The 26,636-nt window shown below is 36.1% G+C and overlaps 1 protein-coding gene and 1 pseudogene across 1 annotated transcript; both read right to left on the bottom strand.

The window, feature by feature from the left end:
* Nucleotides 1–10,159: 10,159 nt before the first annotated feature.
* Nucleotides 10,160–11,044, bottom strand: LOC127102577 (agamous-like MADS-box protein AGL29). The gene is made up of 3 exons (XM_051039931.1): nt 10,527–11,044; nt 10,339–10,428; nt 10,160–10,245 (listed from the first exon to the last, which is right to left on the bottom strand). The coding sequence occupies exons 1-3, from the start codon at nt 11,014–11,016 to the stop codon at nt 10,160–10,162; spliced, it is 666 nt and encodes a 221-aa protein (XP_050895888.1). The 5' UTR covers nt 11,017–11,044.
* Nucleotides 11,045–11,847: 803 nt separating this feature from the next.
* LOC127102576 (myosin-6-like) overlaps nt 11,848–26,636 on the bottom strand; it is a 47,592-nt pseudogene continuing 32,803 nt past the window's right edge.

Below are 26,636 nucleotides of genomic sequence, written 5' to 3'. Positions count from 1 at the left end.
TCGGAAAGTTTGCCCTGCTTCCATAAAATCAATCACCGGATATGCTATTTTTCTCGGATCGTCCCTCATTTATTAGAAATTGAAGAAGCAAACAACAGTTTCACAAAGCAGCTCGGAAGTGGAATACCGAGCATTAGCTAGTTTGGCCTACAAGATTCAATGGCTTCATAACCTGTTCCATGATTTGAATTACTCTTTCAGTCAACCAACATCAGTTTACTACGACAACAACTCTACAATTTACCTGCCCATAATCCATCCATTCACACTCGCTTGCAGATAGAAGATTTTCTAACCAAACCTTTGTATAAACTTGCTTTTGGGACTCATATTTCCAAGCTTGGCCTTCAAAATCTCCATAATCCAGCTTGTGGGGGTGTCTTAATATAGATACTTTTATTATTTTTATTTTATTTTCCATTCTGTTTTGCTGTTAGGTTTCCTCCTATTTTTTAGGTTGTCTGTTAGTTCTTTCCTTGTATATATAGCTAGCTTTTGTAATCAATTGAATAATGTGAGAATTATTTTTCATTAATGAGTATTTCTGAATTAGTCTTAATAATGTGCTTGAATTAAAAGGAGTTAGGCGACTAACATATATGCTTATGAAGGCGAGGAAGAAATGAACCCAACTTGAATGGGTAGGCAAGAAATTATATATTGATCTTGAAACACACTGGAAAGCACCATTTTTTTTTTAAATATGCTATCTAAAAAGATTAGTCGAGCTTCAATAAGAAGTGGAATAATCTACACCTCATGCCACAAGACTCTTTTTTTTTATAAGCAAGATATCATATCAAATGGGGGTACAAGGAATACTCTAAACCCTTACAATGAAAACTGCGGGAATATTACATCTGCTTCAAACGGTTAACAAGACAGACAGACCAGTCATAAAAGTTAAAAGAGAAGCCACTAATATAGCCTACTTCAACCCATCTCCAAGTAAGGAACTTGATGGAATTTAAAGTGCCATCTACGTTAATAACATTACCTCTAAAAATCCCATCTAAAAAGAGTATTATTTCTACCAAGCCAAATAAACCATCATGTTGTTGTCCAAACCATACTACCCATATAGTTGTCAATCTCCTTTCTAATTAAGCTACAGAACCGAAAGAAAGCAATACAATTAATATTTAGATCTACCTCAATTCCCAACCACCTCTCAATACCCCTCCACACTTTCACTTCTACTGTACAATTCAGAAATAAGTGTAATAAAGTCTCATCCTCAGAAAAACATAATGGATAAGTCATATCTCCATCGCTATGCATAATACCTCACTTCAGCAATTGATTCTTCGTTGCGATCCTGTCTAGAAATAATCTCCAAATGAAAATATAAAATTTAGAAGGAATCTTTGATTTCCATAATATCGAAAGAACTCATGACACCACATCATCAATGAACATAGCCTATCTAACAAAGCATAACAAGACTTAACCGAGAAGCATTTAGTTTCATTTAACTCCCATTCGAAATAATCTGACTTATTTGGAATGGGCGTAGTGTATTACAGAAACAAAAGTAACTCCTGCTGCTCCCAAGAGGAATCATAAACTTCATAAAGAGACGAAAAATTTAAGTTCCAAGACCATGTTATCCCGCTCCAAACTCCCATGTCTACCAGTCTATTTTTTGGCTGAGACGAGTGTTGATACAAAACCGGGAATGCCTCTTTGAAGGTTTGGTTGTCCCCCCACTTATTTGAACAAAAAACAATGTTACTTCCATCTCCAAGTTTACACTTAATGTTACCTGCAAACTGATCTTTAAGTTGAACCAAGTTGAAATCCAAAGAAATAATGTCTCACCACCAAATTGAATAAGTTTTTCTTCATATTTTTCCTTCATTGCTCATCACTAACAACCATAGGTTGGTAGACCTATGCTTAAGAATTCCCATCCAAATATCATCACTTTCTTGAATATTTCTATATTTCCATTTTAATAAAAGCGACTTATTGCAAGTCTCAATACCCTTGATACATCAGCCTCCCTTATATTTTTCCAAACAAACGTTCTTCCAACTAACCCAATGAATAAACTTTTTAAGATCAGTTCCAATCCATAGAAAATTACTTTGAATTTTTACACATTCGTTTATTACTTTGGAAGGAGTTTTGTAAAAAGACAAAGTATAAATGGGAAAAGCATTCAACACATAATTAATCATTACAACTATCCCATCCACTAACATGCTTTTATCTTTCCAAACTGCAAAACTGTCAATCTTTTCCGCACATTATCAATAACACTCTCCCACATCCTAGATTTCCTAGGGCTATCTCCAACCTAAACTCCAAAAAAATTGAGAGGGAGAGAATTTATTCCATAGAACAGGAAAGTTGAGGCGATATCAAGGAAGTTAGACTTAACATTGACTCCACAAAAACTACTCTTGAAGAAATTGACTCGAAGCCCCAAGACTAATTCAAAACCTCTAAGCATTGATACTATGCTCCAAAGGTTTTCCCAACTGATCTCACCTACAATGAGAGTGTCGTCCATAAACTGAAATATTGAAAGTTACATCATCATTCAGCTTAAACCTTAAAAAATCTTTCAACATCATCGTTTTCTTCATTATCTATGTGAGACCCTCCATTATAAGAATGAAAAGGAAAGCAGACATAGGGTCTCATTGCCTCAAACCCTTTCCCACATTAAAGTCCTTAGCAGCACTTCTGTTAATTAAAAACAGACATAGAACTCGTAAATATGATAGCTTTCATCCAAGCTTTCCATCCATCTCCAAACTTCAATTTGTCAAACAAATACCTTAAGAAGTTCCAACTCACACAATCCGAAGATTTATTTAAATATTCAATTTTTAAAAAAAAAATCCAAAAATACTCATATTTTCAAAAAAATTACATATATGGGCATTTTTTGCCCTAAAATGGCCATGGGCGCCATCCTAGATGGCGTCTACCCTTAAATTTAGGGCAAGTCGCCAAGGAGTGGCGCCTACTCCTAATTCCATTTTTTTATGTTTTTTTTGTTTTTTTGTTTTTAATTTTTTTAAATATATTTTTAATTATTTTTTAATTTTTTTAAATCTTTTTAAACTTATTTTAAATTTATTAATTTATATTTATTATAATTTATATTAATACATATATATATATATAAATAATATTATTTACAATATATATATATATATATATATATATATATATATATATTAATTTATATACATGTAAATAAATAATATTATGTATATATTTGTAAAATACACAAGATATATATATATATATATATATATATAATATATATATATATATATATATATATATATTAATTTATATACATGTAAATAAATAATATTATGTATATATTTGTAAAATACACAAGATATATATATATATATATATATATATATATATATATATATATATATATATATATATATATATATATATATATATATATATATGTATATATATATAATATATATATATATATATATATATATATATATATTAATTATATTAATAAACACAATATATTTATATTAAAATAATACACAAGACAAATATTATAAAGATATGATTAAAATGCATTATTAATTTGGGATTTATCACATATTATGCGGTCCCTGGTACGATCCGCACGGGGGAGGTCTAACTACTCGTCTAGACGGCTCACGTGGTGGTGGTGCTTCCCTATTCCCATCCCTAGTCCTAACGCGTCTCTTTGCCGTTTGCCGTTGTGGTTGGGTCGAAGTCCCTTCAATGCTGTAGGAAAGGCGGGTGCCCTCTGCGCCCTCAAAGCTTTGTCTCAGTGGGACAAACTGACTCCTGTTGGGTGCGCCCTCGAAATGTGGCCTTTGGTAGTTGAGGGTTGAATCAGGTTGGCTAAAGAACAATGTCTGTTGTGGTGTGTAGTAGTCTTGTTGGTAATCCTCTTGTATACCTGTGTCGGGGCTAAGTGGATGACTGGAAGAGCCCGGGACATCGTCGTGATGAAAATGTTGGGATTGGTGTTGGTGGGGGGATTGAGTTTGTGGTAGGTGTTGGGAATATTGATGGTGGTGGGAATGTTGAGGTTGGTGTTGGTAATCTTCATGATATTGGGGTTGAGTTTATGGTATGTAGTGTTGATTTGGTTGGGGGGTGGACATGTGTTGTGGTGGCTGTTGTTGGTAATACGGTGGTGGTTGTTGTTGTTGGTAATACGATGGTGGTGGTTGTTGTTGGTAATATGGTGGTGGTTGTTGTTGTTGGTAATATTTTGGTGCTTGTTGTTGTTGGGAATATTGTGGTGGTTGTTGTTGTTGGAAATATGGTTGTTGCATTCGGGGATCGTCCAAATAGAACGGGTCAGACACAATCATTTCTGGATTTGTATTTGCTCTATACCAATCCACATATTCCCTTGTCGGCTTCATTTCGTTGGGCGCCACCGGAAATTGTAGAACATAGTGGGCGCGCTCTTTCCACATTTTACGGAACTCCTTTGCAAATGCCTTCCAATTTTGGGCATACCACTGATGGCTGACTTTTTTAAGATGCCAAGGTTCCAAAGACATTGGGGGTCTGGGATTTCTTGATGCATTCCGAATTGCAGTTTGACACGGTCACTTTGGTGCATCTCCACAGTGGTGAACCGCATGATAGCCGTTTTTGCTGTCCAAACAGCTGCATCTTCGGGGTTGGGTTGATGTTCCAATCCCAAATATGGCCTCCAAATAAACTGCAAAGAAAAAAATTAATATGTTATTTATTGATAATGCTTGATATTAATAAATTAGTTAGAAGATGAATGATTTAGTGGTAATACTTCTGTTGCTCGGAGACGATCCAAGAGTTGACGATAAAATATTATTTTACTTTTCGGGGTAAGACTGTAATCTAGTCCGGTTGCAATGAACCTAAACAAAAAAAGATAAATAATATTATTTACAAATAATTATAGAATAAATATACAAAATGAAATAACATCATAAATTTACCTAGTTGCGTAGGGGAAGGAGTAGACGTTAGGATTTTCGGGGGCTAGCCTCGGCAATCTCCACCACTCCCATGTTTGTAGCAAAAAAGCACATCCAGAAAATGTACAGTGGTCATTTTGTGCATTTTTACACAAAGAGCTATATAGGAAAGCCAATACAGCAGAACCCCAACTATACGTGCTTATTCTATCTATGTCCTCGAGCAAATTCAAGTACATAAAGTTTATGCTATTTCCCGTGCCTTCAGGAAATAGCAAGTTCCCAAACAATAACATAATGTAAAACCTTGTTTTTATTATTTTTTCTTGTTCGGACGAATCCTTAGTCAAATTTATAGAGTCGTGGTAGAATTGGAGGCTCGATAGTTTAATACCCTTGCCCCTTGCTTTTGCAGATCCCTCACCCTCGACCAGATCTACGCCCAACATTTGAACACATAGTTCGTTGGGCTGTTGAACATTTCCAGTCACAGGCTTACCATCTATTCGAAGACCCAAAAGCATGTACACGTCCTCTAGTGTGACGGTACATTCACCAATTGGTAGGTGAAAAGTGTGTGTATCTGGTCTCCAACGTTCACACAAAGCAAGAATAAATTTCACATCAATTGTGGCATTTACCACATGCATAACATGACTGAACCCCGCACGCTCTATGTAAGGTACGCACCATGGGTCTGGATAAGGCATAGGGTGTGAACGTTGACGAAATTTCTTGGGATCCTTTAAAAACAAACAATATAAACAATCATTAGATTGGAGTTTTAAAAAATAAATTGTAAACATACGAAAGAGGCAATGTTCAAGAAAAACTTACGAATGAGGCAATGTTTGCCCTAGTGCCTCTATGTTCTTGGCCCATGGTAAGAAGAGACATGATTGCAATGTAGAACATAGGTTTGTTGATGAAAAGTTTCGCCGGAGTTCTCTGAATAAAAGTGTTAGTGGCTGATGAAAATTTTCAAGAATGACCTGCTATTTATAACCGTATTCAAATAGTATGAATATGTAAAAAAATTGGACACGTGTAACGCATGCAAAAATCTGGGAAGGAGCAACGCATGCAAAGTTGGTTGGGAATCTTGCAGGCTAGGTGGAGCTGCGTGCATGTCTTCACATAAGACACGTCTACTACATGCATCAGTAGGTCAGGATAAGACATGAACTCGCCACTCTAGGTGGCGAATACATTAAAGTCTTGTCCTGTCTGAGAATCTTGCAGGCTAGGTGGAGCTGCATGCATGTAATAATTTTGACACGTCTACTACATGCATCAGTAGGTCAGGATAAGACATGAACTCGCCACTCTAGGTGGGAAATACATTAAAGTCTTGTCTTGTCTTGTCTTGTCTGAGTGTCTGTTAGCAATAAAAAACTGGCACTTGAAAAACTGTGTTGACTACGATGTTAACAAATCAAACCCGAAAAGATACGTTATTTTATGCAAAAACCCGGAGTGTGGGTATAGGTTGATGGCATCGTACAAGAAGAAACATAATGCGTGGGTGATAGGGTCTATTTCTCAAGCTCACACTTGCGTCAACACAAACATGGCACAGGATCATCGCAAACTTAGCCATGATATGATTTGCCATTCCATAATACCTCTTGTTGAAGCTGACCCGTCACTCAAGGTCAAAACTATTATCTCCCATTGTGTTGCTATTTTCAAATATACACCATCGTACAGAAAGGCTTGGTTAGCGAAAACCAAGGCAATTGAACTGGTATACGGTAATTGGGAGGAATCATACAAACAACTTCCGCGCTACCTGGCTACACTACATTTGTATTCACTTGGGACGGTTTCTATAATGGAGACCTTGCCGGCACAATCCCCTGACGGAACTCGTCTAGAAGGTAATGGAATATTCCATAGACTTTTCTGGGCATTCCGTCCCCGCATCATCGGTTTCACATTCTGCAAGCCGCTTATTCAAGTCGATGGAACTTGGCTGTATGGGAAATACAAAGGATCGTTATTGATGGCGGTCGCACAAGATGGAAATTCTAATATTTTCCCAATAGCCTTTGCATTGGTAGAAGGAGAAACGACTGCTGCTTGGAGTTTCTTCCTTAAGAATCTCCGAACGCACGTGACTCCACAAGCTGGCATCTGTGTGATTTCTGACAGGCACGCTTCTATAGACAGTGCATACAATAATCCAGCAAATGGTTGGCATGACCCCCCATCTACGCATGTCTACTGCATCAATCATATTGCTTAAAATTTTGTGCGGGAGTTCAAAGATACTTTCTTGAAGCAAAATTTGATAAACGCGGGGTATGCATTAAACCAACCTGGATTCCAATACTACCGTCGGGAAATAATGTTGGCAAATTCTGATGCAGGGAGGTGGATCGATAATATTGACAGAGCAAAGTGGACTAGGTCATACGACGATGGGGTGAGGTGGGGCCACATGACAACAAATCTTGTGGAATCAATGAACGGCGTCTTTAAGGGCATACGTAACCTCCCGGTAACCGCTTTGGTGAGTGCGACTTATTTTTGGATGGCAACGTTGTTCGTAACAAGAGGCAAGCGCTGGCATGCAGTGTTACAGACGAGTCAAGTGTATAGTGATGCCTGCATGAAGTTTATGAGGCAGGAATCTGCCAAAGCCAGCAACCATCGGGTTACGGAATTCGACCGCCATGGCCACACTTTTAGTGTCAAGGAAACAATTGACCACAACCAGGGGCTGCCCAGACAAGAGTATAGGGTCCTAATACTAGACTGTTGGTGCGACTGTGGTCAATTTCAGGCCTATCGTATGCCTTGTTCCCATGTCATTGCAGCGTGTTCACACAGCCACTTTGATGCATTGTCGCTAGTGTCTCCCATCTACAAAGTTGCAACATTGCTAAATGTATACGACAATCCCTTTCCGGTGGTAGCATTGGAGGCATATTGGCCAGAGTATGACGGGGAAATTGTTTGGCACAACGAATCGATGCGGCAGAGTAAAAGTGGGCGCCCAAACAGCAGGCGCATTAGAACTGAAATGGACGTCGCAGAGAAAATGCAGAGGAAGTGTAGCATATGTCGACAACTGGGGCATAATAAGAACAAATGTCCATATCGTGGATCTAGTTCCACAACATAGTTTTCATATTCATAACTCTGTGTACAAATGCTATTTATCAATAAAGTTTACTTTTTATTCCAAATAGAAGTTGACACTGGAACAACAAACACAGACATCTAACATTACAACAACAATTACTAAAACAAAAACAAATACTGGAACAAGAACAAGTACTAAAACAAGAACAAGTAATAAAACAATAACAAATACAAGAACAACAACACAAACGACCATTAAAATCTAGAAAATTACAACAGTTAACACTATGTCATCTGATCCATGCATCATTTGGATGCAATCAATGTCGCTTTCAACTTCAACCCACCAACATTCCGTTTCTCCAGTTTCAAATGAGAACCTTCTTCTAAGCCTTTGAATCCTTCTGATGACTTCACCAGGTTGGTAATCTCCCTCTAACCAAGACATCAAGGACCTTTTTAGTTGGTCCAACGAACGGATGTTCCAAAATTTCATCTCCATTGGGGGTTTCACAGGCGAGAAAATAACATGCCCATCCCTTTTTAAGATTACTGGTTCAGGATCCGGCCGCCTTGATGATGTTCGCTGCCATGATGACAGTCTGGGGGATGCCATGAACTCAACTTGATAGAGAAAGTGATAGGAAATAGTGGTGAAGAAAATGCAAGGAAATAACACTTTATTTATAGGAGAAAATCAAGGTTGTACATCAATGTACTTAACCCTAATTAGTGTCGCACTTGTTTAATTAGTCTTAGGGAGAATTAGGGTTTGAATTAGGTCATAACTACCAAACTCTAATTATAACCGATCAATAAACCCTAATTATAATTGATTAATTAACCCTAACATGATTAACCCTAATTCTCCCAAAAATTTATAAATAATATTATTTAGTCATAAATTAAATTTATATATAAATATTAATATATATATATATATATATATATATATATATATATATATATATATATATATATATATATATATATCTTGTAAATAATATTATTTATATATATGTATTAATATAAATTAATTTAAATTATAATAAATATAAATTAATAAATTTAAAATAAGTTAAAAAAGATTTTAAAAAATTAAAAAAATAATAAAAAACATATTAAAAAAAATAAAAATAAAAAACAAAAAATAAAAAAAATGGAATTAGGTGTAGGTGCCACTCCTAGTGGCGACTTGCCCTAAATTTAAGGGTAGGCGCCATCTAGGGTGGCGCCCATGGCCATTTTAGGGGAAAAAATGCCTATATATGTAATTTTTTTGAAAATATGGATATTTTTGGATTTTTTTTTTAAAATTGAATATTTAAAAAAAATCTTCACACAATCCTTGTAATTAATAAACTCAATTTTTTTTTTGCCAAAAATACCATCCAAAATAGAGTATATGATATAATCTTAAGCACTCATTCATCCCCTTATCTATCACTCTACTTCAATAGATCACAAGTTATTTTATTAGCACAAATAAAATCAATATATGATTAGGTAGACTATTTTATTATTATTAAATGTTATGTGTAAAAAATGGTGAGTGATTTTTATATATAAAGCCGACAAAATGAGTTAGCTCATATGGATAGGTCCGTCATTCCCGAAAAATCGTAGAGCTTAAGCCTTAAAATTAAAGTTTATATTTTTCAAATTTTTTTTAGCCCGACCCTTAAAAACAAGCTATCCTCAGGACTAGTACATAAGGGCGACCATTAGACCCGCTTAAATATATATATATATATATATATATATATATATATATATATATATATATATATATATATATATATATATATATATATATATATATATATATATATATATATATATATATATATATATATATATATATATATATTTTCAAAGTTGTTGTTAATTTTTTTCGTTTCTAATTGAGTCATTTAGTTAATATATGTATTAATTATAAAATATTATATTTAAAAAGAAAATGGACTACAACCAAGGAGTAAACAAAAATCAATAGTATCTTTGAAACTCAATACAATCACATCTTACAATTGGACTATAAAAGAAAAGTAAATGAAAATGAGAAAGTAGTTGGAGCCTTTGGAGCCTTTGGAGCCATGTCCACACTGAAATAATATATCGGACGACTAACTCTCAGTTCCACTTCCGCTTGCGCCACCAAACATAATAGACTTACCTTTATTTTTTGGATCATAATGGTTTGATCTTTCACCTTCATTAAAAAAATTTCAAATAATATATGTTAGGTAGATTCATCATTTGGAATATTAATATTTAATGTTTGTATAAGGATGAGTATTCTTACCTGCTTCAATTTCAGAACCATTGTTGTTGCTCCCAAAGCGACAGGTAGGATCTGAACCGAATCCATTCCATTTATCTAAGAAATAATTTGCTATAACAAAAATGATGTCATTTGACATCATTAATATATTGAATGTAATCTAAGATATAATATATATTTTATTAGATGCATGCATGTTTTATACGTACCATGAGAATCAATCTCTCCTCCCTGACTTATTACTTCATTTATCATTTGATGTGTGATATTCTTTATATGTTCATCAATTTTATGATCATATCTACCTTTCTCTTTTATCTCCCACCAACCAGAACTATTTGACGCAGTCAATGTTTCCCGTTGAGCTTTTGCTACATGGATTTCGTCCATCAATTGATCGTTTTTCATATTAAGTTTTTCAACCATTTGTCTTTTTATTAGATCTTCCATTGATGAAGTTTCTTCCTTTAAACTTGTTCTTACCAAAGATTTGGAAGAAGGTTCTCCATAACAAAATGGATTTCCAGTTGGAGAAATCATAAGAATATCAACCTTAGCCCCACAAAGTGTTGATAATTCTGTGGCCTTGTTGTAAATACCTGTTTTTCTTTTTGTAAATGTTACAAAGAGATTGTCTATATCTTCAATCTTCCTCATCACTAACTTTTGTTTTCCTCTTGTTTTTTTCTTTGATTCCATTCTAATCAAGATAATAATACTTAAGATAAAAAAGAGTAAAGAGGAAATGCAATGATGTGGTTGTTATTCTTATGTTTATATAGATATTAAAAAAAAAAAGATGAGTTGAATTCACTAAGAGTGACAACTCAAAAGTAATTGTATTATTGATTAAAGTATCCAATTTTATTTATTTAAAGTTATGTTATTTTTTTATAATAAAGTTTTTTTAATTAAATTTAAAATTTGAGTAATTTTTTGTAGGTATATTTTGTTAAAAGGTAAAATACTATAATATAAAAGGAAAAAGATACAAAGTTAAGGGGATGGTTCTAATCCACATAGAAAAGAGAATTAAGAAAATAAAAATAAAAATAAATAATTGGATTAAATGCCCTTTTAGCCCTTCTAGTTAGATGTTTTTAATTTTTTGGCTCCTCTATTTCAAAATCAAGCTTTTTCGCAGCTCAACTTTACTTTTCTTGAGATTTTTTTTATCTCCGTCCACTTTTTTAGCCCTTCTAGTTAGATGTTTTTAACTTTTTGGCTCCTCTATTTCAAAATCAAGCTTTTTCGCAGCTCAACTTTACTTTCCTTGAGATTTTTTTTATCTCCGTCCACTTTTGCACATGTGGTGTCCTCCTTCGATACGTGGCACTACCATTGTGGCGCCAAGTCAACATTTATGTATTTTTATTTTTTAAATAAATTAGAATATTATTAAAATAGAACTCTTACTACATTTAAATGATTTATTAAAAATTGTAAGTATTCCTTTTTCCATTACCCAAAATATCTCATTTTCATCTCATATTCTCTCATTTTCTTCCTTCACACACACATTTATCTTTTTCATTCCAAAGCCATAAGAACCCTAGAAATTTATATTTCGCAAACAAAGTAAGAATAAAATATCCTAACCATTCAAGATATCACAACACTCAATTTTCATCCAGGAAAACAACTAATCCTTTGAGATACAAATGAAATTACGGTCTTGATGCTCCTCTGATGACGATATGGATTGGTGCAAACCCAAGTCATTATTTATATGGTTGTAGGATGTATAAGGTATGTTTTCACTTCTGTAGATTTTGAAGTTGTCTTCTTGTATATAGGTCACGATTTACAATTCATTCATATTCTTTCATCTCCAATGATTCTTCCAGGTTCACAACTACAAGTAATATAGTCATTTTATTTAGTTGGATGAAGAGATGAATCTTAGAGCAAAGAAAATAATCTTCTTATTACTAAAGAATCTAAATGAAGATAAATAAGAGGTTAATTACTACAAAGCAAAGGATGAAGAAATGAAGATTAAAATGAATATATTGAAGAAGTAATTGAAGTTCAATGTGATGATCATCTTCATGATGTTTTTTGGATTAGTTGCTTCAACACTAATGAAATAGATGTTTGTGTGATCCAAAAGTGTTTAGTTGATTAGGTTTTTGGTGTTTTTTTCAAATCATGTGTTGTTTAGCTTTTAGGTGATTAGGTTTTAGGTTATTATGTCCTAAAAAGTGATCCACTATATTTTAACACAATTGACTAATGAATGAATTATGTTGATCAATTATATATGTTTAAGGAATGAATTTTGTCAAAATAATTATGCTTATGTTCGAGGAATGAATTATGTCAAAAGAATTATGTTTATGTTTAAAGAAGGAAGTATGTCAAGGTTTGCATAATATTAAAACAATTCTATTAAAACAATAATGTATGCATAAATATTGTTATGATACTGTCCAAATATTATGTATAAGGTGCGTAAAATGTCTGCATAAGGACTTATTTGCATAAGGTTCATAACAATAGGTTCGTAAAAGACATTCAAAACATGACGCATAAGGTGTGCATAATGTCTGCATAAGTTTCATAATAACAGGTTCATAATGTGTATCGTAACACCTATTTTGCACATAGCATTTATTTTGATAGTGCTTGACTTTTTGGTTCCTATCGCATTGAGAACTTTATTTACTCATCTTAAAAAACCCTAACATTACCTTACTTCTAAACCTAGAAAATAAATTATGCAAGTTGATTGATTCGGGGAAGCTATTTGTGTTTATATGTTAATTTCATGGTCGCAAATGGTGAATGAGATGTGTTTGAAGGAGAAGAGAATTAAGAGGTTCATACAAATGGAAGAGAGAGTTCAAAAAATCATTTTATTTCTGATCATTTTACAATAAAAAATTATAAATTTGTATATTAAATATATTAAGAGTGTTTTTGAAAAACCCATTCCAGTTTAATTAAAATGAATTAACAGAAATGTTGGCTTGAAGTCATAGTTGTAGTTCCGCGTTTCAAACAAGGATGACATATGTGCAAAAGTGGGAGGGGGTAGAAAAGTTCCAAGGGATGTAAATTTGAGGGATCAAAGACCAAGAAGTTAAAAACACTTAAATAGGTGACCAAAAGTGCATTTAAGACTAAATAATTTGAGAATTGAACAAATTACATATATTTATTTTCTTTGTCGGTTGTTTTGTAATTAAAACACGTGGGCACATTTTAGGTGTTTTCTTAGATATCACTTCTATAAAATGATTTTCTATGTCATTAGTGTTTATAGCATCTTTAACCATCCAATTCTTTAAAATATCTATATTATGAATAATTATTAGGATGCATCTTAATTGTACTAGTTGTTTCTCTTTTTGTTTAATTTCTTGATTCTTCGATAAATTCTCATCGGATTAAATAGACATTTCAAAATGGATGACCTTTTAATGTAAGGTGGTGTGTTATGACAAATATGTATTTTTTCACATCAAGTGATTACTCGAGGTAAAAAATTATTTTCACCTCAAATCTACAATGTAACCAAAGGATAAATCAATGAATATCCCAACTTTTCCTCTCAGTCACGTGTGTGACCAGTGGGATATCCATTGCTTTTTCATCTCGGTCAGGTCAGTGACCTAAAGGATATCGATAAATTTTCATATCTATTATGCAGCTTAACTGATGTGAAATATCGTGTATCTATAATATATATATATATATATATATATATATATATATATATATATATATATATATATATATATATATATATATATATATATATATATATATATATATATATATATATATATATATATATATATATGGCAAAAATTTCGTAACATATGTTTAAATTGCTACTTTGCCAAAACCAAAAAATATATATTTACATCATATACACGAGTTCATACCATATATTTAAATAGTTATACAACTGTAATATCACACATTTAATAATCTAGAATATCAATACAAGACACTATCATAATTGGTGGTGATACATCCAAATAGTGTGATTATACATCAAGAGTACATTGACCTAGGTACACAATAAATACATAGAGGAATGATGAATATCTGATAATCACTAAGCATCCCTTCAACTCATCTTCGTCTTGCCTTTGCTTGACACTCTGAATCATCTTTATAAGTCATCTGTATGACTTGCTACTTCACCTTTAACCTACTACCGCTATTGATTAAAAACTATTAAAATACCCGAGATACTCAACATCTTAAAACAAAACTTGGACATATTCAATCCCATACACTATAGAGATAATAATATGCTATCACATACACATATATGAAACTACATATCATAACTACAACAGTCCCTCATCATCTGAGTCTAGTTTCTGGGATCATGAACATCCTACTATGACTCTGAAAATCCAGCTCTTCTTTTGGGTCATTCATCTAGAATATGCCGTGAGACATGTCACTCCTTATATGTATTTAATTAGTTATACCGTCCTTTTATTCAAGAGGACAAGAATACCCTTATAGGAATTTATAATCTCTTTATCAAGTATAGACTAGTTGTTATTCATCGCCTATGACATATCTTCAATATTATTATAATCAATTAGGGTTCCTTCAAGTATTTCTTAAACGATTAATTCTTTACTTTAAATATGTTCCTAAGTAACCATAATTAATCATACTTTAAATAACTATATAATTCTGAATCCAAATTTTTTATGGGTTGTCCAAAGGCCTAAATCGCTAAGGCCCAAATCAAAGTATATCCACTCCACTTGCCCAAGGTATAAAAGTCATCTCATACAAACTGGAAAGTTCACTTTTTGATCTCTATTTCTCCCTATAATCAACTTAGATCTTGAGTTAACTTGGGTGTTGGAGTGCTAACCTAGCAAGTCTATCTCCGTGCAACCATACCTTGTATATAGACAATAGACACTGGGTGACGATTTCCCATCCAATGAAATCAAATTATTAGATCTCCGCCGATCGGAGATGGACAAACAGAAAAGCATAGATCATCTGGTCTTTAGTGACTTTGTAGTTTACTTTAGCAAAATGGTAATGATCACTCCCTCATAAATAATGAATACATGGAGGAAAGATACATTGGCATCCCAATAAAGTTAGAGCATAATTTCATCAAAGAAGCCTCCAATAGAAACTATCATTTAACCCCAAGCTCGGCTTCGCAGACCCGTTAGGAGGTAGTGTTGCAAATAAGGAGGCCAGTCGATTCGTAGGAACCTATGAATGTTTAAGAAAAGAACTACTAAAGATATCTCTTCTCCATTAAACAATGCTCCTTGTGTGATCAGAATCGAGTCAGGCGCCACGGGATAAAACGCTTACGCCTTCTGTAAACGCATCGTCAACCACACTATGGAAGATCATAGAAATCGTCCTCTATGCTAAGGTGAAGTGGGGAAATTATATCTCTCATCTAGTTTCTAGGAAGGTATAATATTTGGGGATTCTAAGAGGTATTCGGTCACCTAAGATTTTCAAAAAACGTCAGTTATAGAGGCACAAACCATCCCATATTACCCTAGGGTTAAAGGAAACGAAGATACTTTTGTCCAATCATTCAAGGGTATAAAGTTGAGTTACCCCAAAGACGGTTGTGTATCTATGGGCATTGGCATGCTACATCTATGAAGGGTTCGATCTTCTGTGGCAGACCATTGCACCATCGGGCGAGCGAAAGGAAGATCATTCATCCAACGTTATGATTTTCCTAAGAAATCATATAAAAGGAGCAGAGCTCCGTGTCCTTATGATCCACTATATGAATTAAGTACCCTGCAAGGTTTTTTCAATGTTACTATATAATATCCTAACTGTTAAATATTGTAGTCACAAAAAGTCATGTAAGTCCATGCAAGATGGAGTAAGGAAGTATCTTAAGATAAATTTCATGTTTAAGGAACATTATTCTCAACATAGCTGGTGCACCCCCTCTTAGGAGCTAGCTATTCCAAGAGTGTAAGTTAGTGGACTCCAAACCAGGTCTACACTAGGGGGAAGTGGTATGAACCTTACCTTTGATTGGGATGGTTCCTAGGGACATATAATAAAAACACTAATTATTCTCAATCATAACTAATAATTATGAAAATCCGATTGAGACTACAAAGTTTAAAGAGCATGTTTGACATATCAACGCAACGAGCCACTTCTTCTGAAAGAAACTTGTGGGGGTTCTCACACCCAAAGTTGATGACACCTTGTAGCTGACGTGGCACAAACATACAATCGAACGATGGACAACGGTAACACCCAGAAGGCATAAAAAATTTAAGTCACCCACAATGCATACAAAATCTAAATCGCTCACGAGGGAAATAAATTTTGATTTGTAGGGACAAAGAGCAAGTTCTGGTGCATACGACTCATAACCAATCAGAAACGTAAGACGAAAATGAAGAGGTGCCAAATACATATCAAGCGCATGAAATTAAATAAAATTCTAAATCATTGATTTAAAAATATATTTATATAAATACTATTGTTATAGCCAAAAGCACAAAGCCTAGAAAATTTTACAGGAAAATAATTAAGCTTTTGAGGATGATGCATTCGAGTCACCCCCCAAAAGTCTTATCTGGAGCCAAATTCAAAGGGTTCAACCCTTAAACATGGATTAAAATATCAAGGTGGAATTCCTTTGTATGACTTACTACCAGGTTGAGGACCCTGCACATAACATTCAAAGTTTGTTGAAGAGACTCATCAAACCTTTTCTTCAGAGCGGAAACCTCAACTTCGTGAGTCTTCAGAGTCTTGGCATAGGTCTCCTGTTCATATTGAATAGTTTTCGAGCCTATTTTACACAAAGGCGTGCCTTAGCAACACCATTGGAGGTCTCTTGATGTCGTTTCTTCTCTGATTCATGGGAGGACTCCAATTGAGTAATTCGGGCAGCCAGAGCTGAAGGGGAGCCATAGGCATTGGCTTCTTATTGCAAAGCCTCGGTAAGATTGACCTTTCCCTGCAGGTTGGCAATTTCCATCTAGAAGGCAGAGAAATTTTTCTCCATGGCTTCACACTTTCCATTCCAAGTATCCCTCTCCTGGGTAAGGTTACCTACAACCAAGACATCCTCCCTTCTGTAACGAGGTATTCGTTACCTTTAGATTTATTGACTAAATCAAAAGTAAATCATACAAATCAAGTCGCCACCGTACTTCTATTTATCCAAAGGAAAAGTTAGAAAGCGAACAAAAACCGAGAAGTTTTATCAAATCAAAAACTAATAAAAATGTCAGAGATCAGGGTAAGGGGGTTGGTTATGAAATGGGAAGGTTTTAAGCACCCAAAACATCCTAGGTACTCCTAGGGAGCCCTTTTCACAATTGTTGTAAGGTAGGTTGGTATTTGTGGAAAAATTGTTTGTGCAAACATGATAGGGGATATGAGAGAAGAATGTACAAATTATTTACAATTTTGTGTTTGAATGGATAAACCCACTGCCTACGTACCATCTTAAAAAAGGCTAGGATCAAAACCTCGTAGTTCGGGGTAAAAATCTCAAAACAAGTTGGTGAATTGATTGGTCCAAAAGCCTTAAGGTCTTTTGTTATCCAAGGGAGAAAACTCAATCTAAAACCACAAATCCACCATGTGAGGATAACTTCAATATGCTAGTGAAGGGTTAACCCTATAATAAGCATGGAAGACTCATTGTCCATCACTAAGGATATAGGTGAGTATTATATCAACCTCAAGGATAACTCAAACCTAATAGCTATGGTTTTATAAAAAAAAACTTTGTCAAGAAGTGGCCATTGAAACCACAAAAACATTTGAATGAGTTATATTTACCAATGAAAAGTATTTACAAAATATGGTCAAAGTTGACTTAGGGATTCAATTCAAAGTAAGTGTTATGGAAAGAAAATTTGAAAATCAAAAGCATAATGCTTAGGTTTGTAATGTTTGAAAACAAATGTTAATGTTTGCACAAAGGTTTTGGCTTGGGTTAGAGTGGAGGGAAGAAGAAGAATGGCTAAGTCCTAAACATACAAAGATGAAGGAAAAGAAATAAGACCACAAATAGAGTTCCCTTCTTGAGATCATAGTGATGATCCAAGTAGCTCCCATCCTTTGGAATAAGCAAGCAAATAAGCAAATACTCAATCAATCAATCAAGCAAGCTCTTAGGAATCCTCCAATGGCTGTTGTATCTCTCACTTTCGATGCACATGACAATGGTTCTTCAATTTGGCTCAAATAAGAATCCCTAGCACAAGAACACACACATCAAAAAGTTCTATAATGCCAACAAAGAATGGAACAAGAGTGAGTTTGGAGATTAGGTCCTTCCAATCCATCTTCAACATTAAGTCCTTTTTTACTCCATTTTTGCATAGGGAATGTCCTAGAATCTAAGTCCTTTTGTCCATTTGCATTTGGTTCACAACAATCAAAACAAAACACAAGTACAATAGTATATACACAATTATATGCTCAAGTGAGCAAAAGGCAAATTGCATTAACATAAACATGTGCTCAAGTGAGCAAAGGGGAAAAGCAAATGAATAATATGTTCAAGAATATTAAATTGCATTAATGTAAAGTGCAATAATTAAAAGTTAGTGGTCAATAGTTAGAGTTAGTGTGTCATAAGGCAATTTAGCGCTATGTTAAGCAATCGTAAGTGGACTAATGTAGTAGTCACACCTATCTGAGGCCGATCAATAAAAATATAGGCAACAAACACAAGTTAGAGACCTTGACTAGTAAGCCAAGCTCCTACAACTTGCCATGCCAAAAGAAGATGAGAAATGATCTTGTATTGATTTAGGTTTTTTGCTTGATTAAGAAGCAACCTGTCATACGGTGAACTGGACTTTTTTGTGGTTTTAATCGCAATGTCGCGGTTAGCAAGAGTCGCCACCGACTTTTCTTTTATCCAATAAGGAAAGGTGGAAAAGAACAGGAAAAACCTTAATTTAGATTTTGGGTTCGGGAGGTACATTATACAAAGGGAAGGTGTTAGCACCCTTTGTATCCATGGTTATCCATGGGCTCTTAATTGCTCGATCACTTATATTATTTTTGTCTGAAAAAAAATGTTTGTGAATTATTTAGAAAAATTGTTTTTGAAAAGAGAATTTAACTTTGTAATGATTCTTGTATGAATGTATACAAAGTGATTATCTCGTTTAGTTTTGAAAATTGTTTAGAAAAATATAACTCGGTAATGATTCTAGTATGAATGTATACCAAGTGGTGATTTTCTGAAGGTATTTTGAAAGGTGTGAGGTGTGAAAAAATGTTTTAGGTTGTGAGCCAGCAATTAAGAGTTATACCGACCCAAGGTCTTTATGAGTATTTCCTATCCTTATGAGGGTAAAACTGTCCTTATTATTGAGAAATAAGTAGTTTTATCCTTTGGATGTAAAAGGGTCATCGTAGGGTCATCGATTGGTCATTGAAGGCAACAGTTACGAGGATACCTTAGCATTCGAAGGGACTATCATCTTTTAACCGTAGGCAACATCGGAGGGTCATCGAGGGACAAAGTTGTATATTCGAAGGCAACATCCGAGGGACTATAATTTATTTTATGATGATTTAACCGAAGGGTCTTTGCTAAGGGTATCCCCACGTTCGCGGGACATGACCGTAATATCGTAATCGTAAGGCAACAAAGAGAGGTCCAAGATCACTTATTCAAAGGCAAAGTTTTACAATTAATTATATAATTAGGATGAAACTCCACATTAAAATTATTAAAAATAATATATTAAAAAATTAATACATTAGAAATTAATACATTAAAAAATTAATTTAGGGTGAAACTCCACAAGGGTATCCCACAAATAAAGTGGAATACCTAGCCAATAACCTTTTCCCGGGATATGTGAACCTTTACGAAACTCAAAAAAAGAAACATGTCAGAACACCAAATCAGGGTGCAATCGAAGATTACACCGGAGAAATATCACAACAATAAATAGGATAGGATAAATAATGCATGGCTATGATAAAAACATAAAAAAAACAGACTAGAAGAATCAGGTACTGTCTCGTTCGCCTCTGCCTCGCCTAGCGAAGGCCACGGATTTTGAATTTGAAAACAGCCCCATGTTAGGAACTTTGAATTTTATGGCATTTTATCACAGGAATAACATGGTCAAACATTCAGGGTATTCAGGCATATTTAAATTCTCATACGAAAGCAAATTATATATCAACATTTAATCATGATGCATTATATATGTAGATATGGCCAATTGAAAGTATAAACAATAGAGATACGCAAACCTGTTTGCCCATTCAAGGTTGAAGGGATTGACCACTTGTAGTATCGGAATAAGTTAGGCAGCGGGAATTGGACGGCGATGGCTTCGGTGCAGATGGGCTGCCTTCAGGGTTTCTTTACTCTGAATTCTCCGGGTAGGCAGGGTTCCTATGCCAAAGTTTCTATCCGTCCTTCTCTGTTCTCTCTCTTTCTTTTTCCTCAAGGTTTTGTTCCAAGGAAACCTCAGAGTGTTTTGCTTCTCTTCCTTCTTTCTCCAGTGAATCTCCCAGTGTAAACTCCAAGTCCCACTCCCCCTACTGAAACTTCAGTATTTATAGACTAATTTCGTGGGTAATGGGCTTGGAATGAGGGAGACCCAAGTCCAAAATAATTTGTTATATTTTATTTATTTATTTATTTTAATTATTTAATTAATTATATAATTAATTAATTAAAAAAAAAAATTTCTCTTTTTTTTTTTCTTTTTTTTTTCATTTTTTTTTTCGTTTTTTTTTTTTTCATTTTTTTTTTTTTTTTTTTTTTTTTTTAGGAAAAATGATGGGTAATTTTTGGGGTATGACAGCTGCCCCTGTTCAATATTCTTGAACCGAGAGAGTTAGGATGGCGTGTATGCCATTCGTGGTCTGGAGGTGGAAGATTATTGAACACTAGAATGCCCCAAAAATTTGCACTTGAGAATCGACAGTTGGTCTTGATGGAGATGGGCTTAAAGATGCCATCCGGGAGGTTTGATGACGAAAGCTTCAGATCGAGCCGTACATTAGGCCAATTTGAAGACATGGGTGCCACACTGGGTCGTACATTAGACCGTATAATGAGTCATCCATTAGGCTGCCGACTTCGCTGGGGAGTCGGAGTGTGTCATATGCTGTTGGGGATAAAGGATCAGAATGGACCATACGCTAGATCGTATCTGAGTTGCAGAATGAGCCGTACGTTAGGCTGAATCTGATGACGAAAGGGGTAGTCGTACGTTAGACTACACTTCAGAATGTACCGTATGTTAGGTAGCATCTGAGGGGATGGACATCCGAACGGGTCGTACGTTAGACCGTCGCAGAATGAGTCGTCTGTTAGGCCGCATCTGATGATGAAAGCGGTAGTCGTACGCCAGACTATACTTCAGAAATGTACCGTACGTTAGGTAGCATCTGAGGGTTGTAAGATCCAAACGGGTCGTACGTTAGACCGCGTTGGGGTTGTTGAAGTTCAGAATGGATCGTACGTTAGATCGTATCCGAGTTGTAGAATGAGCCGTCCGTTAGGCTGCATCTGAAAAAGAAAGTAGTCGTACGCTAGACTACACCCCTGAATGTACCGTACGCTAGGCAGCATCTGAGGATTTGAAGGTCCAAATGGGTCGTACGTTAGACCGCATTGGAGTTGCTGAAGAAGTCATATGTTGGGCTGAATCAGAATGAACCGTACGTTAGGCTGTATCTGATAACCTGTATATGTTGTACTTGCAATAAATGTATGGGATGGGCTTAGAGATGCCATCGTTAGGAGGATATCGAAGTGTTGTCAGAATGAATGTTCCCATGAACTGTATTTGAAATATGTATCTGAATCTTGAATGTGATTGATAAAGGTGTCTGTCTGAATGAACCTTCTACTTTGACTATATCAGGAGGATAATTAACCTGCAAAGAAAAAGTTAGCTTCATGCTATGTCATGATGCATGAGATGTTTCGTGTTATGCTAAAATAAATGTGAATGTTGTATGCATGCGTATGCTGTGAAAGGATGTAATGAATGAGTTATGCGTATGAGAAGTTCTGCTTGGGGACTCTACTGGGGAAAATAAATCCCCATCTACTGATTTGAGACATTTGTGTCGATGACCCTTTCTCGGCTGGGGATGCTTGATTTCTGTCTGATGGTGGAAATATTCAACAGAGCCTGGCTGGGGATGGATGAGATGATCAATCTGTCTGATGATGCCGACCTCTGTTGGGGAGTAACTGGCTGTGCCGGGGAATACTGCTAATTTCTTCTGAGGAATAACAGACTTGCTGGGGGAATAGAATTGGTAGCGGATTCATTGGAAGCATGGTTAGACCTTCTCCTCGATCCTGAAGTCGGGTAGTAATTGCTATTGCTATTCTACGCATATATTTTGGTAAACATTTATCATATTCAAATGCACATATTAATTCAAATTAAATCAATGGACATTTACGCAACCAAAACAGAAAAGTAAAAACAAAAGCATCTTTTTTTTGAAAGAGGGTTGTATTGATTTTGAAAGGAGGCCTATAAACAGGCAATTTGTGTACAAGGAGACAGAAATCCTAGTAAGAGGAAATTGTCGAAAACAAAGAGAAAGCTATGTGGAAGAAGTCCTATTGATTTTAAGCCTACTACTGTCATTATGCCTTCGAGCATCTCATCCCTTGCTGTCGGATAGAAGTGATTGGCTTGGTCAGTCCCTCGAACTTGGATGAAAGTTGGCTGAGAACGGGACATAGTCATACGCTTTAATCCCTAATTTTTGCCTGGACCGCCTTTTCAGGTTTTCAGTCCACCAGGATACCCTTTTTTGCCCAAGCCGCCTTTTCAGGTTTTCGACTTGCCGGGTGTACATTTTTTTTATATATCCCTAATTTTTGCCCGAACCCTTTTGGTTCGCCGGGATGCCCTTACTTTTGCCTAGATACGTCGATCTAGCGGGTCTCTTTTATGCGTAGTATTTTTTAACTATGTCCGCGTTCACGGGATGTGGGAAGTCTTCACCATCCATAGTAGCGAGTATCATGGCTCCACCAGAGAATACCTTCTTAACCACAAATGGCCCTTCGTATGTGGGAGTCCATTTGCCTCTGGGATCACCTTGTGGTAGAATGATACGCTTGATCACCAAGTCGCCAAGTTGGTACACCTGTCTCTTAACTCTTTTGTTAAATGCCTGGGTCATGTATTTCTGATATATCTGCCCATGACAAACAGCCGCAAGTCTCTTCTCATCAATCAGATTTATCTGATCGAGTCGAGTCTGAATCCATTCATCTTCATCTAAGCCCGCCTCTTTCATGATTCTTAGAGAGGGAATCTGAACTTCCACTAGTAAGATGGCTTCCATTCCATAGACTAAAGAGAACGGAGTTGCCCCTGTCGTAGTGCGCACTGAAGTGCGATAACCGTAAAGAGTAAAGGGTAACATCTCATGCCAGTCTTTGTATGTTACTGTCATTTCTTGCATGACCTTCTTGATATTGTTAGCAGTCCCCACGGCGCCGTTCATATTTGGCCGGTACGGAGAAGAGTTATGGTGTTTTATTTTGAACTGCGTGCAGAGTTCAGTAATCATCTTGTTGTTCAAATTAGTACCATTGTCAGTGATAACTCTTTCAGGAGACAGCAGGTTTCTCAAATAGGTATTTGATAGAATCCATCTTAGAAGTCAATAAGGTGGTATGATTCAACATATACTGTCTTAGTCGGCGAGCAGCCCAGGCCAAAGCACAACAAGCTTTCTCGGGCTGTGAGTATCTTGTTTCACAGTCGGTACCTTTTGCTAAGGCAGTATATGGCATGCTCTTTTCGACCAGACTCGTCATGTTGCCCCAACACACCTCATTGAATTTTCTAACACGGTCAAATACGTAATTAAAGGTCTTCCTTCAACTGGTGGCATCGGAACTGGAGGTTCTTGGCGATATTTCCTGATTTTGTCATAAGCTTCTTGGCATTCATCATTCCATACCATCTCTTGATTTTGTCTCAGTAATTTGAAGATGGGTTTGCAGGTAGCAGTCAAGTGTGGAATGAATCGGGCAATGTAATTCGAGTGCCCCAAGAAACCTCTGACTTCTTTCTTGTTTATTTCAGTACCCAGATTTACAATTTCAATTGATTCCTCATGCGGCTGTATAGTCTTTTCTTCTTGCAGTAGTCGGGCAAGTTCTCCAGGGACTTCACAATCTTCCTCGCTTCCATCCTCGGCTTGGTAGATCGGATTTTCAAAGTCATAATGAACAGTAGCAGAGTCATTACCAACAGGATCCAGAGTGGATATGGATCGGCAAATTGTTACGTGAGTGTGTGCAAGAAACATAGCTTGTTTGAAAAATGACAGGAAAGATAAAGAGCGCAATATTTGAATGCAAAAAGTCCATTGATCTATTGAATATGAATATGCTTATGAAAATGACAAACCCCTAACAAATTAGCCATTGTGCCTCGGGCATAGACACAATGCTTTAAGAAGTTTGATTGTAAAAGAAAATTAAAATTTGCAATTCTAGAATAAACAATAACAATTACTCCTGACTAAAGGAAATCGGGATAATGTCTTCAGTCTTCCAATTGTTGAGTCCGTCACCAATTGTCGGGAAAATCCAGCTATCCAAGTCGCAATCACTATCAGCATCTTCCATAGCATTAATCTGATTTTTGACTATCTTTCCAGAGTTAAACCCCAGGCCAGCTTTATCAGACTTGTACGGTACATTGATCAGTTGACCCCAACCAGCACGATCACCATTTTCAATCGCGGCTTGAGCATCTTTCAGAGAGATCATGACAGGGGGAGCACGAACAACCTTGGGCACAAGGGGAGTTGGCTTAAGGACAGGACTGGGTGGAGGAACCACTTCAAATGACTGAGAAGGAGTCTCAAAAGAATTCACCATCCATCTCGACGTATTTGAAGGCTTGCACACTACTGACAATATACTCTTCTTCTCCACATACAGTGACAACCATGCCTGCTATTGGATACTTCAGCTTTTGATGAAGCGACGAAGCTACCGCACCTGCCCCATGGATCCAAGGGCGCCCCAACAAGCAGGAGTAGGCGGGACGAATGTCCATCACGTGAAAGGTAGTGTTGAAGACTTGAGGTCCTATCTTGATAGGGAGAACCACTTCACCATAGACAACACTCTTCGCACCATCGTAAGCACGCACCACAACATCACTAGGTTTCAGTTCAATGCCTTTGTAGTCAAATTTATCGAGTACAGCTTTCGGGAGCACATTCAAGGAAGAGCCGTTGTCGATCAACACGTGAGCCAGGGTGATCCCCTCACACTCGATGGAGATATGCAGAGCTTTATTGTGATTCTTTCCTGCTGGCGTCAGGTCAGCATCGGAAAAGCCTAGGCCATTGTCAACAGTCAAATTAGCAACATAATGTTCGAATTGATCGACGGATGTTTCTTGAGGCACATGAGCGGTCTTCAAGAATTTCATCAATGCATTGGCATGGGATTCAGAGGATAACAACAAGGACAACATTGAGATTTTAGACGGAGTATGCCCCAATTGTTCCACTACATCAAAATCGCTCTTACGGATGATTTTCAGCATCTCTTCCATTTCCTGTTTGGCAACATCTTCAGAAGTAACTTCGACCGATGTCTCTGACTGAGGAGGATTGACTGGTCTTTTTCCTCGAATTTCAGGAGCGGGAGGTGAGATTTCTGGGGAGTAGATCCTTCCACTTCGAGTAACTTTACTAGTCCCCACAATATCATTAGGATTAGCAGAACTACCAACTTGCTTTATGCCATGGATGTAAACGTCGCCTCCATAGTTCCACGGAATAGCTTTGCTGGAGGAATATGGCACGGGGCCAGGTGCGGTAATAATCAGGGGAGCCACTTTGGGCTCAGCGGTAATCTTCACAGGCACTCTAGTAGCGGTAATCTTCACTGGAGCTTTGGACCTAGCAATCACAGATACCTCTTCAATAGAGTTGTCCACCTTAGGAACCCTTTCAAATAGAATTGTACGATCATCCATCAGCCGTTGAATGCCGTTCTTCAACTTCAAACAATCATTGGGTCGGAGTACACAGAGATCGCAATCTTCAGCACAACCTGGAAATAAACCAGCTTGCAATAAATTCTTCTTAACGATCAGGAGAGGAGATGCTAAATCAGCAACGTCAGTAACGTGAGAATTGTCGTCCACAACATTAACATTCTGGCCATGATTAGGCATAGGTGCTGTGATGACATTGGGGGTCGCCGGAGGATCAAATTCAATTTCTCCAGCGTCGATCATATCCTGAATCTTGTTCTTCAACAACCAGCAATCATTCGTATCATGCCCGGGGCTATCGGAGTGATAGGC

This window comes from Lathyrus oleraceus, chromosome 7, assembly GCF_024323335.1.
Source record: "Lathyrus oleraceus cultivar Zhongwan6 chromosome 7, CAAS_Psat_ZW6_1.0, whole genome shotgun sequence".
Taxonomy (NCBI): Eukaryota; Viridiplantae; Streptophyta; class Magnoliopsida; order Fabales; family Fabaceae; genus Lathyrus; species Lathyrus oleraceus.
The sequence above is the reverse complement of the archived record's forward strand: the minus strand, read 5'-3'. Positions and strand labels throughout refer to the sequence as shown.

Excerpts from the sequence above, each read along its gene's own strand:
- LOC127102577 (XM_051039931.1), bottom strand. The coding sequence starts at position 11,016 with ATGGAATCAAAGAAAAAAACAAGAGGAAAACAAAAGTTAGTGATGAGG. Across the intron at positions 10,429-10,526 it reads AGGAGAGATTGATTCTCATG|CAAATTATTTCTTAGATAAA; the intron begins GTACGTATAAAA and ends TTTTTGTTATAG. Across the intron at positions 10,246-10,338 it reads TGGTTCTGAAATTGAAGCAG|GTGAAAGATCAAACCATTAT; the intron begins GTAAGAATACTC and ends TTTTTAATGAAG.